Source organism: Rosa rugosa, chromosome 3 (genome assembly GCF_958449725.1).
Source record: "Rosa rugosa chromosome 3, drRosRugo1.1, whole genome shotgun sequence".
Taxonomy (NCBI): Eukaryota; Viridiplantae; Streptophyta; class Magnoliopsida; order Rosales; family Rosaceae; genus Rosa; species Rosa rugosa.
Genome location: NC_084822.1, coordinates 43429505 through 43447334, shown reverse-complemented (window position 1 = coordinate 43447334; position 17830 = coordinate 43429505). Strand labels below are relative to the sequence as shown.

At 37.7% G+C, this 17830-nt stretch overlaps 3 protein-coding genes across 3 annotated transcripts; 1 reads left to right on the top strand and 2 right to left on the bottom strand.

Annotated features, from left to right (window-relative positions):
* The first annotated feature begins 2119 nt into the window (after positions 1-2119).
* On the top strand, positions 2120-4191 carry LOC133735956 (auxin-induced protein AUX28-like). The gene is made up of 5 exons (XM_062163397.1): positions 2120-2567; positions 3110-3333; positions 3426-3561; positions 3665-3726; positions 3818-4191. The coding sequence occupies exons 1-5, from the start codon at positions 2290-2292 to the stop codon at positions 3853-3855; spliced, it is 738 nt and encodes a 245-aa protein (XP_062019381.1). The 5' UTR covers positions 2120-2289; the 3' UTR covers positions 3856-4191.
* A 269-nt stretch (positions 4192-4460) lies between these two features.
* LOC133735955 (putative uridine kinase C227.14) lies at positions 4461-8777 on the bottom strand. The gene is made up of 12 exons (XM_062163396.1): positions 8657-8777; positions 8263-8396; positions 8117-8160; positions 7907-7984; positions 7330-7522; positions 6733-6763; positions 6595-6653; positions 6421-6494; positions 5914-6000; positions 5196-5257; positions 5067-5095; positions 4461-4972 (listed from the first exon to the last, which is right to left on the bottom strand). Exons 1-12 carry the CDS (start codon positions 8712-8714, stop codon positions 4886-4888), a joined length of 936 nt encoding a protein of 311 aa, XP_062019380.1. The 5' UTR covers positions 8715-8777; the 3' UTR covers positions 4461-4885.
* A 1570-nt stretch (positions 8778-10347) lies between these two features.
* Positions 10348-15040, bottom strand: LOC133738854 (F-box/LRR-repeat protein 17). Its single transcript, XM_062166526.1, has 11 exons — positions 14267-15040; positions 13842-13943; positions 13494-13638; positions 13193-13377; positions 12950-13054; positions 12277-12374; positions 11966-12186; positions 11821-11887; positions 11640-11725; positions 10932-11030; positions 10348-10796 (listed from the first exon to the last, which is right to left on the bottom strand). Exons 1-11 carry the CDS (start codon positions 14908-14910, stop codon positions 10722-10724), a joined length of 1827 nt encoding a protein of 608 aa, XP_062022510.1. The 5' UTR covers positions 14911-15040; the 3' UTR covers positions 10348-10721.
* Between the last annotated feature and the right edge of the window lie 2790 nt (positions 15041-17830).

Here is a 17830-nt window from a genome sequence, read left to right as displayed (position 1 = left end):
TTAAAGACAATGTCAACGAGTATGAACCCCGTTGGTTGAACCTTAAGGGTTTTTTTTTTTTTTCCTCTCCTCTTATTTTTGAAATCAATTGGTTGCCCCAAATATTTTGACATGCATTGTATTTAAGAAAAAGAAAGAGAAGGACGAAAAGGAAAAATTAATTGTGGCCAGCATTCTTGCATACAAATTTGGAGTAACATCAGACAGATCAACACCAGAAAGATAACAGATATGGTGAGCAAGCCTTTAACAACAAACAGTTAAGAATGCCTGTCAAATAATTGTACAAGTTTTATTGCTTTTTTCTAGCTTCCAACATTTCGTTTGGTGAAGTGATATGTATACTCATCATAGTCACACACACCACAAAAGGGTACAACCCAACATTTACTTTTAGCATGTTTCGCTACCACAATGGTCGACCATATAGAGGAAACAAACTAACACTAAAGCATGTTGGTGGTGGTGGTGGTGGTGTGTATACATATACATATAAATATATATATATATATATATATATATATATATATATATATGTACCTGAAAAATTGATTAATTTTAACACAAATTTTGGAAATTTTCTATTCCACATTCATTATTGAAATTGATCTCATGGTGCTCACATTGATGATCGCCTTTACGGTTTTGTGCCAAAATTAAACATGAAATATATTTTAGGTATCATTGGTGCTGAATAAGTTAGACGTCTAAATAATTCATAGCTAGCACACATTTAATATGATAAGTATTCTTATGGCTAGAATTTTAGAACGACTCTCTTTCTCTTTCTTTGATTCTTCCCATGGGCTAGGGACCGCGGATGAACATTTATGAATTTAGGAACAATTTGGTTAGAGGTCAGAACATATATCCTTTGCTAACCATCAAGGCATAGATAGAGTTGTCACTTATCAATGTGGGTTTAATTAGGTATATAGTTTTGGTTCAATTATCTGAAAAGGAAAAAAAAAATATCTGAAAAATAGGCACTTTCTGAGTATGAGATGAGTCGTAAACAAATATATCGAATGAATATTCTTGTATCAAGAAAGAGTAATGCACTCGTGGAAAAAGTTAAAGAGAGTGCGTACGAGTCTAAAGTTTTTCTCAGAGTAGCATTTGATTGAAATGTGATTGGAAAATGTCCTCAACAAAGTCAGTGTCAAGTCCTCAAAAGTTGGGCTAAGGAATCGTTTAGGGTTAGATAATTCTTTCTAGCTAGTTATAGTACTTTATCCCCAACAGTTGGTGAAACCCAGTTGGCTCTCCCCTCCCGATAAAGAGAAGAATTAGATTTATATATAAAGTGGTAAAAAGTGAATTTCTTGAGCTCTGAAACTTACCGATCCGATGCTCCAGCACTACTTGCAAGGACCATGGACTTTGTACACACTAATTGATCACCAAAATCAATCTTGGGTGAAGCCACCCTCTACGTAGCTCATGAATCATCAATCAGTCATCAGCTTTAATTTCCTTAATTTGTGTGAATAATTCAAACTAACAACATACCATTTTACATGATTTAGAATGATACAGTGAGATTAAATAGATCTTTTTATTTGAATCCAATGAAAATTTGATGTCACTAATATAAATAGTTTTAATAAATGAATATGATAATCTTAAAATTAGGTCTCTCTCATTTTTTCGGGCTAAATTTTTTTTAAAAAAATATTATTCAATTAAATATCTCATCATGTTGAATTGAGTGACGATAATCAGATTGAAATTAAGATACAGAATAAACGTACAGATCGAGCCATGACCCATCACTCTAGTAACCATTAGATGGTCTAAACTAGACGAGCTAGCTGGCTTAAGTTTCAAAATTTAGACGAACAGGAGGAGAAAATGGGTAGGGACTAGAGCCCCAACATGAAATGTAGTAGTGAAAATGGGAAGAGAAGCCAACAAACTATAGGGGAGGGTGTCCGCAACTTCCACTTTCTCCACACAACAATCATAGGATAGATAACATCACACTGTCGTCACGTACCCCAGCAAGGCTGTACATGACAGCCCATTCAGTCTGCCACGTGTCACCCTCCGACTTACCTGCGTACAATACAGTGCATGCACCCATTCGCATATTAATACCCTCCCCAATCCCACATTACAACCCTCCTTCCTTCCCCTAACGTCGTGTCCATATCCCCCTACTACTATTATTGCACTCAAAGCTAGCAAGCTAGAGAGAGAGAAAGACAAACACAAACACACAGAGAGTCAGAGAGTTTTAGAGAAGAAGCAGAGAGCTGTAGAGAGAGAAAGTATAGAGAGGCTGAGATGGAGACAGAGCTCAGGCTAGGGTTGCCCGGAGGAGGAGGAGGAGGTGGTGAAGGAGAAGATCAGGTGGTGGTGATGATGAGGAAGAGAGGCTTCTCTGAAACCGAGAGTGAGATCACTACTGATGATGAGAGCAGCACTTGTGTGGATTTGAAGCTGAAACTTTCTTCCAAGGATGGTAGCAGCAGCACTAATGAAAAGTCCAAGAGCTTGATGATGAACAAGAACAAGGAGAAGAACATGGATCTTCCCGCCGATCCGGCAAAGCCTCCGGCCAAGTAAGTAGATGATCCTGAGATAATTTATGCTTTTTGTTTGTATATATGTGTGCATGTGTGGGTTTGTGGCCATATGATATTTCTGGAATTATTAATAAAGTCTGTGAACTATTGAGCACATGAATGAGATATATAATTGATGCCTTATATAACATGTTGTCATATTATAGGCTTTAGCCTCATCTCTGGTTAATAATTAGTTTTCCAGAATATATACTTTTAGCTCAATCCACCTCTCAGCTATATCCCTACTTGCATAGACATTTCTCATGGATGACTATAAATCTTAGAGGCCAAAGATAAAAATTCTTACCTTTTAGTATATGTATATAAAACTTTTACATATTGAAGAAAACAAAAGTAAAAAGAACATTTGTCTTCCAGTAACGGATCGACCCATGAAACTTCGGAAATTAATTAGATCTGCACCAAATAAATGAATTATTATAAAGCTAATTTCTTCATCATGCAAGAAATTACTAATTGTAAATTATTTGTCGTAAGTTTTGAGGAATAATCATCATTTTTTTATACAATATTAGGGCACAAGTAGTGGGTTGGCCGCCGGTGAGATCCTTCCGGAAGAACATGTTGAGCGCACAGAAGAGCAGTTCTACTGATGAAAGCAAGGCTGGAGGAAATGCAGCTTTGGTGAAGGTGAGCATGGATGGTGCGCCTTACCTCCGAAAGGTCGACCTGAACATGTACAAGACTTACCCTCAGCTCTCCGACGCCCTAGCCAAAATGTTCAGCTCGTTCACCATTGGTAACTATTAATAAACTCCAACCTATTACTACAGTACTTATAACTCTGAGTTGCGAGGGACAGAAATTAATCATCGAATTCAATTGCTGAAGGTAACTGTGGATCCCAAGGAACGATTGATTTCATGAATGAGAGGAAGCTGATGGATCTTCTCAATGATTCTGATTACATCCCAACTTATGAAGACAAGGACGGTGACTGGATGCTTGTTGGTGATGTCCCGTGGGAGTAAGTACTTCATCATTATATGAAATAGAAAAATTTATTAAATGCTAATTAACTGTTTCTATTTGATCTTCTTCTAATTTTTTTTATCTCATGCAATTTCCAGGATGTTTGTTGAATCATGCAAGAGACTGCGCATAATGAAGGGAAAGGAGGCTGTTGGACTCGGTTAGTATCTACGATTACTAGTAGTCGCATTATCGTAATTACTTAAGTGATAATCTTCTAGTTTCTAACTGTGTAAATATAACAATTGCAGCACCAAGAGCCATGGAGAAATGCAAGAACAGAAGCTGAAGAACTAGCGCAATGAATCTCCGCAGCCTGCTCCTTTGATCTCGTCGCGGTCGATCTATCGTCACACGCAGATGGATTGAGCAGGTTGTTTGGATGCATCTTTGATTATTTTCATGTAATATTTGTTTTCAAGGTTTGATATATGTAAGTAATTAAAGTGAGATACTTTTCGGTTCTTAGTTTTTATCTGGACATATTTGCATCTTAAGTACGTTTGAGGACGGCTTCGTCTTGCTTTTGTTTGGTCCTAATGGCTTGCTTAATAAGTACAATAATGTATGGACCGGTTAATAATTTGTGGTATTTAATGTTGTTTTTTATTTTTAAACCCTGAAATTATTTCTTCATTTATTTATATATATTTTGAAATCAATACGTAATATTGTGTCCACGAATCCACGATCATTTAGTCTACTTACATTGGTGTTCTTGCTTCTCTTCTGACTCTCGTAGTTGTTTGCAACTGTTTTTTTTTTTTTTTTTTTTTTTGATAATAAGTTGTTTACAACTGTTGTATATGAAGAAATTAAAAAATAAAAGATTTCTACGTATTGTATGTTCCTTTGTCTAATCAGGATTCACATGCAACTATTAGAGATTGAATCTTCAAAATTTATGGTAGTTTCTGCGTGTATGAACTGAGTGAAACCAAGTATTAATTGTGAATGCTACTAGACATGTTTGATTGAGGGAACAGGAGCATGTGCATTTTAATGTAGCATTTATATATGCATGACCATTTTTTTTTTCTTTAATTGCTGGATTTATCATTCCAGGCTTGTAGAAAATGATTGCTGTTGTCCAGCAATCGATAAACTCCATTATGAAAAAAAAAAAAAATGAAAAATTGGCAAAATTTATAAGTCACAATTATGGCTGCAAACTCATCGAGGAAAAGGTGGTGTTTTTGCAGCCTTAAATCCTAATTTGTTGTTTTGTTTCTTCATAACCTCCAAGGAAATTGGAGTTCTTCAGTAACCACATATATACAGCAAAAATGAAGAGAGGCCTTCGTTTCCAGGGGTCACCTTCAGAAGTCGATTGACTTGATTATCAAATCAGCATTCTTCTTTGATTTGATTATGGTCTCTGCATTAGGCCGGTCATTGTACTCAATCTGCGGGATGGATTTTGGTCAGAACTAAACTTATGGACCGCTAACCTAGCTATACAAAATTAGAAATTGGGGATCATAACAAAATGAAGCTTACCCGCCATTTAGCAACATCTGGGGGCTTCCCTACAGTTCAGAAATGAAAAATACAATCAAACACGTCATGTCTTTATATGTTATATTTTACATGTAGCTGATCAAAACTTCAAAATCAAGGCTCGTATACCTGTTGCAATATGTCTCTTGAGAACTCGTTGCATAGATTTGTCAATATCAACCTCTATGAACCTTTAATGAAAAAGAAATATCATGAAAGAGAATTAAGCGACACCTCAGAACAATCGAAATTTCAGAACTCAAAAGAATAAATGATCAAATAAGGTATGCATCTCACGCATAGGCTAGTCATATATTAGAAGATAAACGATCACAACTCTGAGAGGCAAGACTTTTTGTCAGGAATCTAGTAGTTGGAACCTCAACGCATTTTTTCTGTGTAGCCTTTGCTGTAAGATTTTTATAATTCTATTCCATGACAGATCCTATTCTCAAACAGAAGCTAAAGTCCTACATCTCCGAAAAAAGCCAGGTTAAGTTTATATATTGCGATTCAGTTACCAACATCTGAATTTTGAACTATGATCATTCTCTGTGGCCATTTAGTCCATGGTCCTTTGGATGGTCGGTACAAGGCCAGAAATTGAAACACTATGCTAAGGAAGAGCTAACAACTCAGCCATATCGGACAAATCAAATTTATCCCAATAAACTGACCCGTATCAGAAGTACATAATCTCAGTCAAGTTCTAAGCATGACATGTTCTCAATATTGATACTGCTCCACAGGCACCAGTTATTAAATGGATATATTGCAGATCCGACAATTTGATAACTTTGACATACAATTTTGCACAAAAAATAGCCAAGGACAACATAAGCCTTACCACTTCTCATCAAACATAGACGATATTTCCTTCCACACCCCATTATCCAAGAACAAATAATTTCCTTCCACTATGACCACTTTATTCCTGCAAAGAAGAAATTAGAGAGTTACCTCCACCCGTGAAAGATGACAGAATCAGAATGATATAATTTTTGGACTACCATTACGGCTTAATGTTCTTGGCATCCTATATTGTTCATATCAGCTCATTTGTTACTGATAGATACTCCTGAAATAGCTAGTTGCATTTACTAATTTCAATCTAGTAATGGCAAAGAAATCCACCATCAAACTAATATATTGGCAGATGACAAAAGATATTATCTTTCTGACCTACTGAGAGCCCCGTTAACTTTCATTGTTAATACTGTTCTCAGACATTGTTTGAGTTCCCAGCTTTCTTTTGCTTTCCAATCAGTCATGTTTCTCTAAAACATGCCCCATATTTCTAAATGTTTAGCTAGTGTAAATAAGAATATTCATGTGAAAGGGACAGATTACTCACTGAATGCTCACAAAGATATCATCTTCTACTGGATCTCCAACACCATGGTCAAATGAAGGTGCATATACTGATCCCTGCAACAATCTTTTGTTTAGAATGCATTACATATCACTAAATTAATCCTTAAACTTGACAGAGACAAGTAATCATAAGTAGTGAGCATCAAATAATCACCTGACTTCTCAGAGTCTTCAAAGACTTGAGTAGTAGCTCAGGGTTGAAGGTCCATGGAGCTGATCCACCAATTCATAACATCAAAGGTTGAATTCCGAAGGTTTCAAACTATCACTAAGAAAATCTAGAAAACCTCACCTCCCCTTCTTGCATGAGCTTCCTCAGGATTCTAATATGCGAGAGAATTATGGCAAATTAGAATCACCCCAAAGATATTCATCAACATAAATGTTCGCTTAACATATTCACATATTCCGAGATGAGTGTCAAATTGCTAATCATGTCATGAAGAAAATAAGTGTTGTTTCAAACAAATTCAACTTTCTAACTTGCTAGTACATCACCCAAGAAAACAAGTAGCATGCCATGTGAAACTCGTCAGATGCATACATCACAGCAAATTAAACAGTTGAGCATCTCAGTTTAAAGCTGATACATGATCAAGGATGACTGCTACAATAATAGGACTTCGAGCACTTCAAGGTTGGTGACTTTAATAAAGACAGGCTAATGAAAACTTGATTACATTATATGTAATCAAAATCATGTTTTGGGTATCCCAAAGAAAATATTCTGAAATCACTGCATGTACATTCTAAGCTTTACTAGATGTTTCAATAATTTCATAACTCTGAGGAAAAAAAAAAATGCTACAACTGCCACCCACGAACCATGAGCAACTCAAATCCAGGATGACAAAAGACAAAACTCAATAATATCAGAAGGAAGGCTAACCTCCATTGCATCCAACTGAGAACGGTAAAGATGATATCCATCCATGGGAAGAACCGCAGCCACATCTGGAGGCGTAACTTGGGAATCCAATGATGAAGCTTTCTGAGGCCATAACTTGTTTACACGGCGCACTACTTCAGATGCAAGAGTACTCTTTCCAGCTCCAGGAGGACCAGCCAAACCCACAATATGCCTGCACAGTACCTCAGCCAGATGGATAACTTTGAAGAGTAACAAGCCCGATTGATAATGAATACATATTCAAATGGAGTTGTTGTTAACTTTCCAATAATGTCAAGCTACCCTCATAAACTAATCTTTTATTGCTCTTCTACCCTCACACAGAGAGTGAAAAACGAGAATAGATTACCATCATACAACTGTTAACAGCAACTCCCATCCAAAAAGGTAAAACTCATACCAATACTAAGCCAGGTAACCAAAGAAAAGGGAGTATAATAGTTCTCAGTATACTTGTGCAGTTCATGGTCCCGGTTATAAAGATTATAGCATTGCATAAGAAATGTACAAACACAGATGCAAGAACTTCTTTACCCTATTGGAATCAATAACTTACTTAAAATTTGGATTTGACATTGCTGCTGCTGTAGGGACAAGGCGTTCAGCCAAAGCATCATATACTTCTTCTATACACCTTAGAGGAAACAGAAGCAACCAATCAAACAATCAGAAAAAGACAAACAAAAGAAGTAAACATTCAGTTCAACAATCAGAAGCAATAGCCACTCCAAAAGACACACAAAAAAAACGCATATGTGAGACATACCTGCCCTCTACTACTGGAGCTTCCCTCTTTTGATAACATAAAACCTGTAGAGGGAAATACAGGGTATCAACATGAAAAACAAATTACACGGAAAATCGAAAGTGTTAAAACTTTATGATCCGAAACACAAAGAGCCATCAGCAAACCTTCAGAGAGTAACTCTTGGCAGAGAGAGCTCCAGTTTTACCAACTAAGGGTTGTCCAACTCTTCTAGTGGAAGATTGGGACAGTGAACAACGATCACAAGTGGGAAATTTTACTCTTTTGAGAAGCAACGGTTCTGCAAATCAAAAGCAAATTACTACATAATTTGAATGTAATCTTTGGCACATTACAGGTCAATAACAATTGTATTTGATTCTGTAACCGGACACTTCCTGAAACGTAATTTGAATAAAATTTCGATTTTGAAATTTTGTAGATAATCATGACAGAAAATATGGAAAAGAAGAGAGCTTGAGCTCCAACTCGTGGAGATTCCCGCATCATTAGAATCATGCAAGTAATCGGAATCCATGGAAAAAGAGATGAAAGAGGGACCTGGTGAAGAATGATGAAGATAACTTCTAGAGGTAGCTGAAGACAGAGAGACCTCCATGGCCTGGGTGCTGGCGAATCGAGAACCGAAAACGGAAACTGATGAGGTGACAAGTCTGTTTTTGTTCTCCATACCCAATTTTAACTAAAAAAATTGCCCACTTGCTCCACTAAGAGTTTTTTGACCCCATTTACCCAATCTAACTTCTACTGACATAATTACCCTCCTTTTAATCTCTCTCTCTCTCTCTCTCTCTCTCTCTCTCTCTCTCTCTCTCTCTCTCTCACTGATGCTCAACCCAGGCCTCCAGCGACCTAGGCTTCTGACGAATCAGATCGTCGAACTTCCAGTGCCACTGGAGCATCTCCACTGGTTGTACATGTCCAGGTCCATCGGGTTGTCAGAGACCCGAACCGTCGGGACAAACTGCTCCTCCTCGCCGGGCACGTCGGGTGCTATCGTCGTTCTCCTCCTCGCCGTGGACGACGTCGATCCGCGTCAGAGCTTTCTCCAATGACCAGTCGAAAGAGGTCGTCAAGCTTCTGGAGAAGCAGTCGACGTGCACCGCCGATGAGCTCCACCATCAACCTCGTCCCAAATCCAATCAATTCTGGAGCTTCAAGGTCCGGCCATTTGCACCTGCAATTTCACAGTTCTGGCCGGCCGATCAGACAGCAAATAGTGCGCCGGTGCCTCCGTCCCTTGTCCTTCAGATCCGGTGCCCAGAGCAATTTCTGGGTGCCAGAAGCATTTTTTTTTTTTGTACATTGTGAACCCCGAGAATGAGGAAGGAATTGCAATGTAACTGTGGGGTTTGTTTGATGGTCTACTGGGGGCAGTAGACACATTATTGGCCCCCAGTAGACTTCGATATGAGGGACAGGGATCACTATAGTGTGGTGTTTTGATAAGTTATATGTTGTTTTCTGTGTATTAAAGTCAAATTATCTGTGAATCCTACAAAAAGGTGCATTTTTGGTGGTCTATTGGGAGGCAGTAGAAACATTAGACTTTGTATTGGGGGGCAATAATATGATTACTGGGGGGCAGTAATATGATTATAAATTGATCAATTGTTCCTGTAGTGTATTCATTTTGGTTTTGGGAGTTCATACAATTCACTGGACGTCAATAATATGATTTTTGGGAGGCAATAATATGATTACTGGGGGGCAGTAATATGATTACTGGGGGGCAATAATAGCCGGATTCTGGAATCCGGTCACCGGTCGTCGGAATCCGGTCACCGTTCGCCGGAGTCCGATCACCGGTCGCCGGAGACCGCGCCGGCCACTGGTCACCGGAGCACAGCAAGGTGGAGGGTGACTTCTCTCTCTAAGTGAGAAAGAAGGAGAGGGCAAAAAAGTCTCAAAAAAAAAGAAAAAAGAATTAATTGGGTAAAGGGGAAATAATCCCTTAGAGTGTTTTTGGTAAATAGAGTTAAAAAACAGTTGGTGGAGCAAGTGGGCAATTTTTAGCTTAAAATTGGGTAAACAAGCATTTTGAAACCTCATTAGTTACTAATTTACTGCATCAGAATTTTGGTAGGATTCTAATTGTGGTAAGAAAGAGGATGAGGATAATAATACCGTAAACAAACATAATGATGTCACAAATTTCTTAATTAATAAAAAAATAATAAAATCTCATAAATTTCTTAAAATCCAAAACTTTTTTTTTAATCCAAAACCAAACAAAAAAAAAAAATTCCAAAACTTGAAATAGTCCAGCACCTACTGAAACCAAGCTGTTGGGAACATTTCAGATACACTTACAGCTACTTGAACGTGAATTCAGTAATCCAGATTGTTGAAAAATAAATGAGCTACAATTTATTTGAAATGAGTTTATAAATTTTAAGTCTGATATCCAATCTTGTTCTCCAAATTTTGGAACACTAGTTTGAAGCTAAAACACAGTTCAGCTTCCTCAAAGGGGAAATGCTATTGTACAATGCACCAGCTCCCTGTAGTGATTGGGATCGAGAATTAAAGATCTTGCTTACGGGGAAACAAGGCCTGGGGCACCCTGTTTACGGTACAGGAATTTCTCAATGGCATGCAATGATCAGTAGACAAGCACATTACAACGCCGCTTTTCAACCCTTCTTCGCTTCTTATCATCCTCATATGACTGCAAACTCTGCAGAAGGATATAAAAAAAAAAACAAAATGTTAGAGAAATAAAAAATATGAGGTCTACTCATCTAAGCCTTCATTCTTCAACAACCATGATCTGAGATTCTTCAATAGCCCACGAGAAAGGTTTAATAATTACCTGTTCCATCATATAATGTGGAACCCGTATTCTCTTTGAGCCACTGGCTAGACGCTTGCATGGTAATAGGCTATCCATAGTAGCAAGATTATTGTTGAGCTGCAATCAAATACAACCAAAATGTACGAGTAAGAACAAATGATTAAAGAAATTTTCAGTAACTTTCTTTGAGTCTCTGGCAAGTCACATGAAAATATGAAATGATGGTTTAAGTGTGTGCCCAAAGAGAGAGGATGACTTCAGTTTATATTAAGATTCTGATTAATGGTTAAGAGTTTCAAAGTTTCAAACAAGTATGTATCACATAGCTCAATGTTTGTAATTTTATAATGTGAGACTGTTTATGAAAGAGCTTTTCAGTGAAAATTTATGAAACTCTGCTTTGGCAGCAAACTTTTTGTTGGAAGTAACATGAATGCAGACTTGAAATTAGCAAGGTGTTTTACAATTAACCATCAAGGCTTCACAGGATGCATTTGAATATAGTGTACAATATCAATATACTTTGATCCAAAAGCCAGAATGAATGCTGAAGACCACTTTTGTATCAATAGAACAGTGAAAGACATGCAGTGCTGCAAAATAGTAGGCAAGTTCCTTAGGTACATTTCCTAGGTTGGTTTTCCTAAATGCCAATATAACCTTTATATATTTAATTTACATATAGATTGTGTAATTTGGATAAGCCGTCAAGGAACATAATATTACCTGACTGTGAATGGCTCCGATCAACATCCGTTGACAACCTGATGCATGCACCTTTTCTAAATTTGGGCACTGAAGTGACAATCTCTCTGTATAGATACAAACAATAGATAAGTAAATTGAGAGAAACCTTAAGAATTGCAAGACACGTTTTAAACTGCCAAACAGGACACAAATAATATACCTGGATGCAAGTTGTTACAAGAATTTAAGTTTAGATCATTGAGTTCTGGGCAGCTTAAAGATAGAGCCTGCATTCAGATTCAAAAAGGATTAGATCCCTAAGAGAAGAAGCTATGAGAACTCAAATAAATTGTTAAGAGTCTTACATCTAAGCCAGAACAGCCCCACAAGCTGAGTTTTTTCAATCGGCCATGTTTAATAATCAGATTCTGGCAAATGAGGTGTGCTTTGGCTTTTGAAGGCATTGATAATTGAAAGTCACTGCTTTCTTCATAGGTCGGATCTGAAGAATTGCGATCACATATCGTCATGCCACAGTCCATGAGTTCAAGAAGAGGCAGTTGAGTTGTGGCAAATACTATACCCACTGAAAATTACAGTAAACAGTTAGTGAACTAAAGTGTATGGGAAACCAGGAAATCATGAGTTTTAGCCTTGGACTAGGTGCAGTGTTTACTTGTAGTGATGTTGGGACAAAGAGCAACAAGTAGCCTTGAAAGAGTTTCAGGAAACACATTGCAAATGATTTGAATGCCACTGTCACTGATGCTAGATCTGAAATCAAAGAGTCAAAAATTAGATCTCAAATAATACAGAGAAGCTATCAATTTTTGAACCAAAGACATCTATGCAACTATGCTCTTGGAGAAAGTTCAATTTCTGCTTTCATTTGAAAAGGCCTACATTTCAACTTATTACATCTCACCTTTACTCCTATAAGGTCAAAGGTCAAGCAAATTCATGGGAACTCATCTGAATTTTGATTAGTCAGTCTATTAACTGTTCTAATGGCAGAGTCGAAAAAGTATGATTTCATAAGAGGCTTAATTTTCCCCTAATCCTAAGCTGAATGGTTAACCTTTTAGAAGCCAGAACCTGGGAGCATAAATTCCAGCACTATAAAAGCATAAATGCAGTACTCATGTATTCAAAATTCAGTCCTATGCTTTAATATACTAGAATGCTTCTTTATCTTACATGTTCTTAGACTAGATTTACATAACTTTTGACATGAACTACTCTTTAGATTGAACTGTGCTTAAATATTGCATTTAGGTAAATACACTAATGCACAATGAATACAATTCAATTCAACAATAGGATTCAATTTAACATGAGACCGAACATACCCGCTCAGATCAAGCAATTCTAAGTATGGATAGGTAGAAGCTATGGCAGCAACTGACGCATCAGTGATTTGAGATCCAAGAACAAGAGACAGCATTTGCAAATCCCTGAACAATATAATAACCAAAGAACAGTACTGAGACTTATTAGTCAAGAGTTATATTGCTCAATGAGAGTTCTTTCAGCTATCATCATTATGAAAAATATGCAGTAAGTTGCAGTAGTCTAGTTGGACAAAAGCAAACCTTAATTGAGCAGCTGTAAGTGCAAGAACAACAGCATGTGAAAGCCGGACTGATGCAATGTGTATGTTTTGCAGCCTTGGACAATTCCTTCCCAGACCGTCAACCATTGTTGTAAGATCAGTATTATCATTTCCTTGGCGAGAAAAATCAATAGAAATCTCTTTCAGATTGGGGCAGTTGAAAACCTGTGAAAAGTGGAGGTGAATGAGTAAAAGGGATGTCACTTAAATGCAAACAGAAAACAAGAACAGCTGAAATCAGCCACTACATGAGAGACCAAAGAAAAGAGAAGAAAAATCACCATCTTAGAAAGGGAATGAAGACCCGAAAGCCAAAGTGTCAAAAGACTTGATGAACAGAGAGCAAAGCCACCTATATTAGAACAACCTTCCATCTTAAGGCTTTTCAGTAATCTTCTATCAGCAACAAAACGACTCAGTTCATCACTGCATTTTTGTAAATCACAGAATGCGTCCAATTATCAGTCATTACTCGATTTGTTTTCACCTTCACTCTTAACCACCACTATCATCTCGTAGACACCACACAACAGTAGTTGAAACACACAACAGAGTCTAAATGGCAATTGCATAGATTAAAAGACAGAAACTTTGGAATGTAGGACCTCAACAGAAATGTAAAACCATACCCAGTAATTCGATTGGTTGCCTTCTCAGAAATATAGATCTCCATAGATTCAAGATTTGGGCACGAAAATGCAATGCACTCCAGCATTGTTGCATCAACATCACTGCAATCAATAAATTAATAAATAACCACGTCTTAGTGTAATGCATTATCAATAATCATGTCGACGAAACTCAAAGTAGTGTAAATGCTGATTAGGATATTAATACTGCGTGGATCAAAGTCCTTATGGATCACATCCTACAGTTTAACATCATCATCTGCATTTCCATTTAGCTCCGTCTAGAATTAAATTCAGATCGATTTTAATTTCTTAGTTTTTAGGGTGTTTGATTTATAAATTTCATTCGCATAAACAGATCCGTTTGATAAAGCCCTAGATCTGACGCAGAAACGATAGAGCTTCTCATCCAAAGGCAATAATACCTTTCAATTGTAAGAGAGAGGCTAACGAGGTTCGGGCATTTGTGCAACACCAATCGAACAAACCGAACCTGAGCCCTCGCCGGAACCCTAAGCCTGAGCGCCTCCGCGGCCTTCCACAACCTCCTCGTCGTCTCCCTCCATCCCCTGCAAACCATCGCAGCCGATAACAGCCCCGGCGGCGGCAGCCGCCTCAGAATCTCCCACAGACAGCTCGCCGGAAGACCACCCCAGCCCCTATCCCAATCCACTTCCGTGTCCTCCACCTCATCGAGGTCCGGATCCGGATCCGGATCCTGAGCATCGGAATCTCCGTAACCGGAGCTCTCGACGTCGTCGAACGACAAAGCTCGGCGGAGGTTGGAGTAGGGCTGACGTGGCGGGGGAGGAGGCGGCAGCGCCGGGGTTCGGGTGACGGAGAGGGGAGTGTCGGGGTGAGACTCGGCGGCGGAATCGGCGGGGCGGACGTGGCAGGAGTGGCCCTTCTTGGGCTGGCCGCACCGGCCACAGGTGTAACTGCCGCGCGTCCTGGGGCGCTTGTGGCCGGAGCTGGCGGTGGGCGCGTGGGGGTAGGTGGCGGTAGAGCCGAACGGGGTAGTTGGCCCGGCGGAGGAGATGTGAGGCTGGAGGTGGTGGCGCTGCTCCATAATAGGTCTAGAGAGAGTGAGAGAAAATTTAGAGGAGAGGGGGAGACACTTTGAGAGAAGCGAAGAAATAGAAGAAGGGAAAAATGAGTGAAGTGAGACAAAGGCGCGTGTGGGCCCCCTGGAAGAAGCGGGAGATGAAAGAAGGTTTTGGCGCCCTGGGTTTTGAAACATTAAAATAATAAAGAGAGGTCAGAGGAGCCTCTGCTCTGCTGATGCGGCGAAACTTTATATAATAATAATAATAATAGTGGTTAATGACGAAAATGACCTTCTCTGGTTCGGGTGGTGAACGTGATTAATGTTGGCCTGATTTGGATGGTATTCCCGCGTTTTGAATTTTGTTGCCGCGCGAGATTCTTCTTCTGTTTTCGGATTATTTACTTATTATGGCATGCAGGGTGGGATTTGAAATCCGGACTGAGATGGTAACAAAAGTGTGGTCATTTATGACTAAATAAGTTTTTGCAGAATGGTTGAAAAGGAAGATGTACATTGGGGGACTGATTGATCTCGAATTCTAGGATTTAAACTCTATACAATGGAACATGGATTTGAATCATTTGATGTATTAGGAATTTTTTAAGAATTGTAGAAATGGAAGATGTTGTTGGGGCAGGCAATTGATCCCGAATTTTAGGATTTGAACTTTATACAATGGATCGTGGATTTAATGTGTTTTGTGCGGTCCACCCTTGTTGTGTTTGGAATGGAATTAATATGAAAAAGAGAAGGGTTTAAGCTAAAATCATTGTCCAAATCTAGTCGAGTATGACTTGAATATGTAGCAAAGTCCAAGTCTAAAACATATATTCAAACCGCCCTCACTGACCTTGTGTTGATTAAAATCCATATCATCATTATCATGTATCTGTTTAATGTGAATAAAAAAAAAACACAGACTACCACATGTTTCAAAAAGAGGGAAAAAAATACTAGCATTGATGCCATTTGGAATGGAATCAATGCAATTTTCTTCTTTTTTTTTTTAGCTAAGATTGAATTTTGTATTATATTACCAATTTGTCAGCGTTCACTGTTCAGCACACGCATCTTGATTTGTTATTTTGTTTCTTTTTGCTCTTTATATACGTATTGGAGAAAAGTTTTTGTGAATATTAATACTTGAAAACAATTGGGTACGTGTGTAATACATACTGGTATCCCGCGAAGGAACTTCAAGAAAAGACTTATTATTTTAGTACATTTGTTAAGTGAAAAATGCTTCACCTCTAACTAGAATTGAAACTGTGCTACACACCATCATGTCATGTGCAACTGTTGAAAATTAACAAGATTTGTACGTCAAGAAATTCTTAAATCACTTGGTACATGCACGGAGATCATGATGCACCTCGAATGAGAAGAGAAGCCAAGCCAGAGAAAAGTAAAGTCACATTTTGGTGAACAAACACGAAGGACCGAAAGTTGAGAATAAAATTTGGGATCATTGTCGTCGATCATTATCATGGAGGTATATGTTTAATGTGAACAAAAAGAAGAAGACTAGCTAGCATTGATGCCATTTGGAGGAATCAATGCATTGATTTTTCTTTCTTCTAGCTAAATCGAGCTTTGTTCTATGTTACTAATTTGTTAGTGTTTAATGTATGCATTTATTTATTTATTTTTATACAGGAATTAAATAAAGTTTTTATTTTATTTTATCAACGCTTGTTAAGTTGGTTGCTCTGATTTAGGGTTTGATAGGAGTAGGTTTTTTTTTTTACTTTTTGCATTTTCTTTTTTAGTTTGGTTTGATTTTGTTTTTGGTAGCTCTGCTCTATGTATGTACGTTGATTTGTATACAAAGATGTAATATGAGAGATTTTTGAATTTCTTTAGCTTGATCGAGAGAGGTCGTTGCTAGTATTAATGGAACCTGATTAACGTACAGCAAAAAACAAAAAACAAAAAGTTTTAGTGAATATTAAGACTTGAAAACAATGAGATATATATCGTATGTACTAGTATCACGGGAAAAAACATCGATTAAAAGTTATTATTTTAGTTGAGGGCAAAAATTATTGACCTCTAAATAACAAAACCGAATTCCCTTTATTAAGTGTATAATTCATTTAATGTGCTACACACTATCATGCCATGTGCAACTGTTGAAAATTGAACAATATTTGTACCGCTGTACGTCGAGAAATTAATTCTAGAATCACTTAGTACATGCATATGGAGCTAATAATGCACCTCAAATGGAAGAAGCCAGCAGAAGAAAAAAAAGTCACATTTTGGTCGAACAAACATGAATGGCCGAAACCGAAAAAATACTTCCTCTGTAAAAAACGTTATTTGGCATAAATAATCTTTTCCGATTTGAAAATAACAAAATACCATGTAACAAAAATAAAAAATAAATTGTAGCGGTCACCTAACAGAAATAAGTAAGGTTGGGATAGAAGTGAATGTGGGATGAACACAGTAAAAACAATTAGGGCCCGTTCGGTAGAGAAAATAAGAGCCATTTTTCATTTTTAAAAACAAAAACAACAAGAAATTGTGTTCGGTAGAATATTTTTGAAAACATTAAAAATGAAAATTGAAAATATTTTTTAACTTTACTCTAACAATCTTAAAATGTCAAATTAACGTTTTCAATATTTTCTCACACTTTGTTTTCATCTCACAAACCTCCAACCCCTAAACTTCATCTAAATCAACGACAATCGGAAACTCGAAGATATGACACTGCCTAAACTCTTTTATACTCACTGAGTTCCGAATTCTGACAAACTCACCTTTGTCAGACTTGTGTCCTCATCGGATTCCAGCCAAACTAATAAAGCACAAATCAAACCAGTCAGTTTTGACATCAATTATTGATCAGATGCATACTAATTTCTCTGAAAGCATTTAAATCCTTGCTTCTGTCTTTCCAATATTGATCTTAATTAAGCTCTCTCAGGTTATA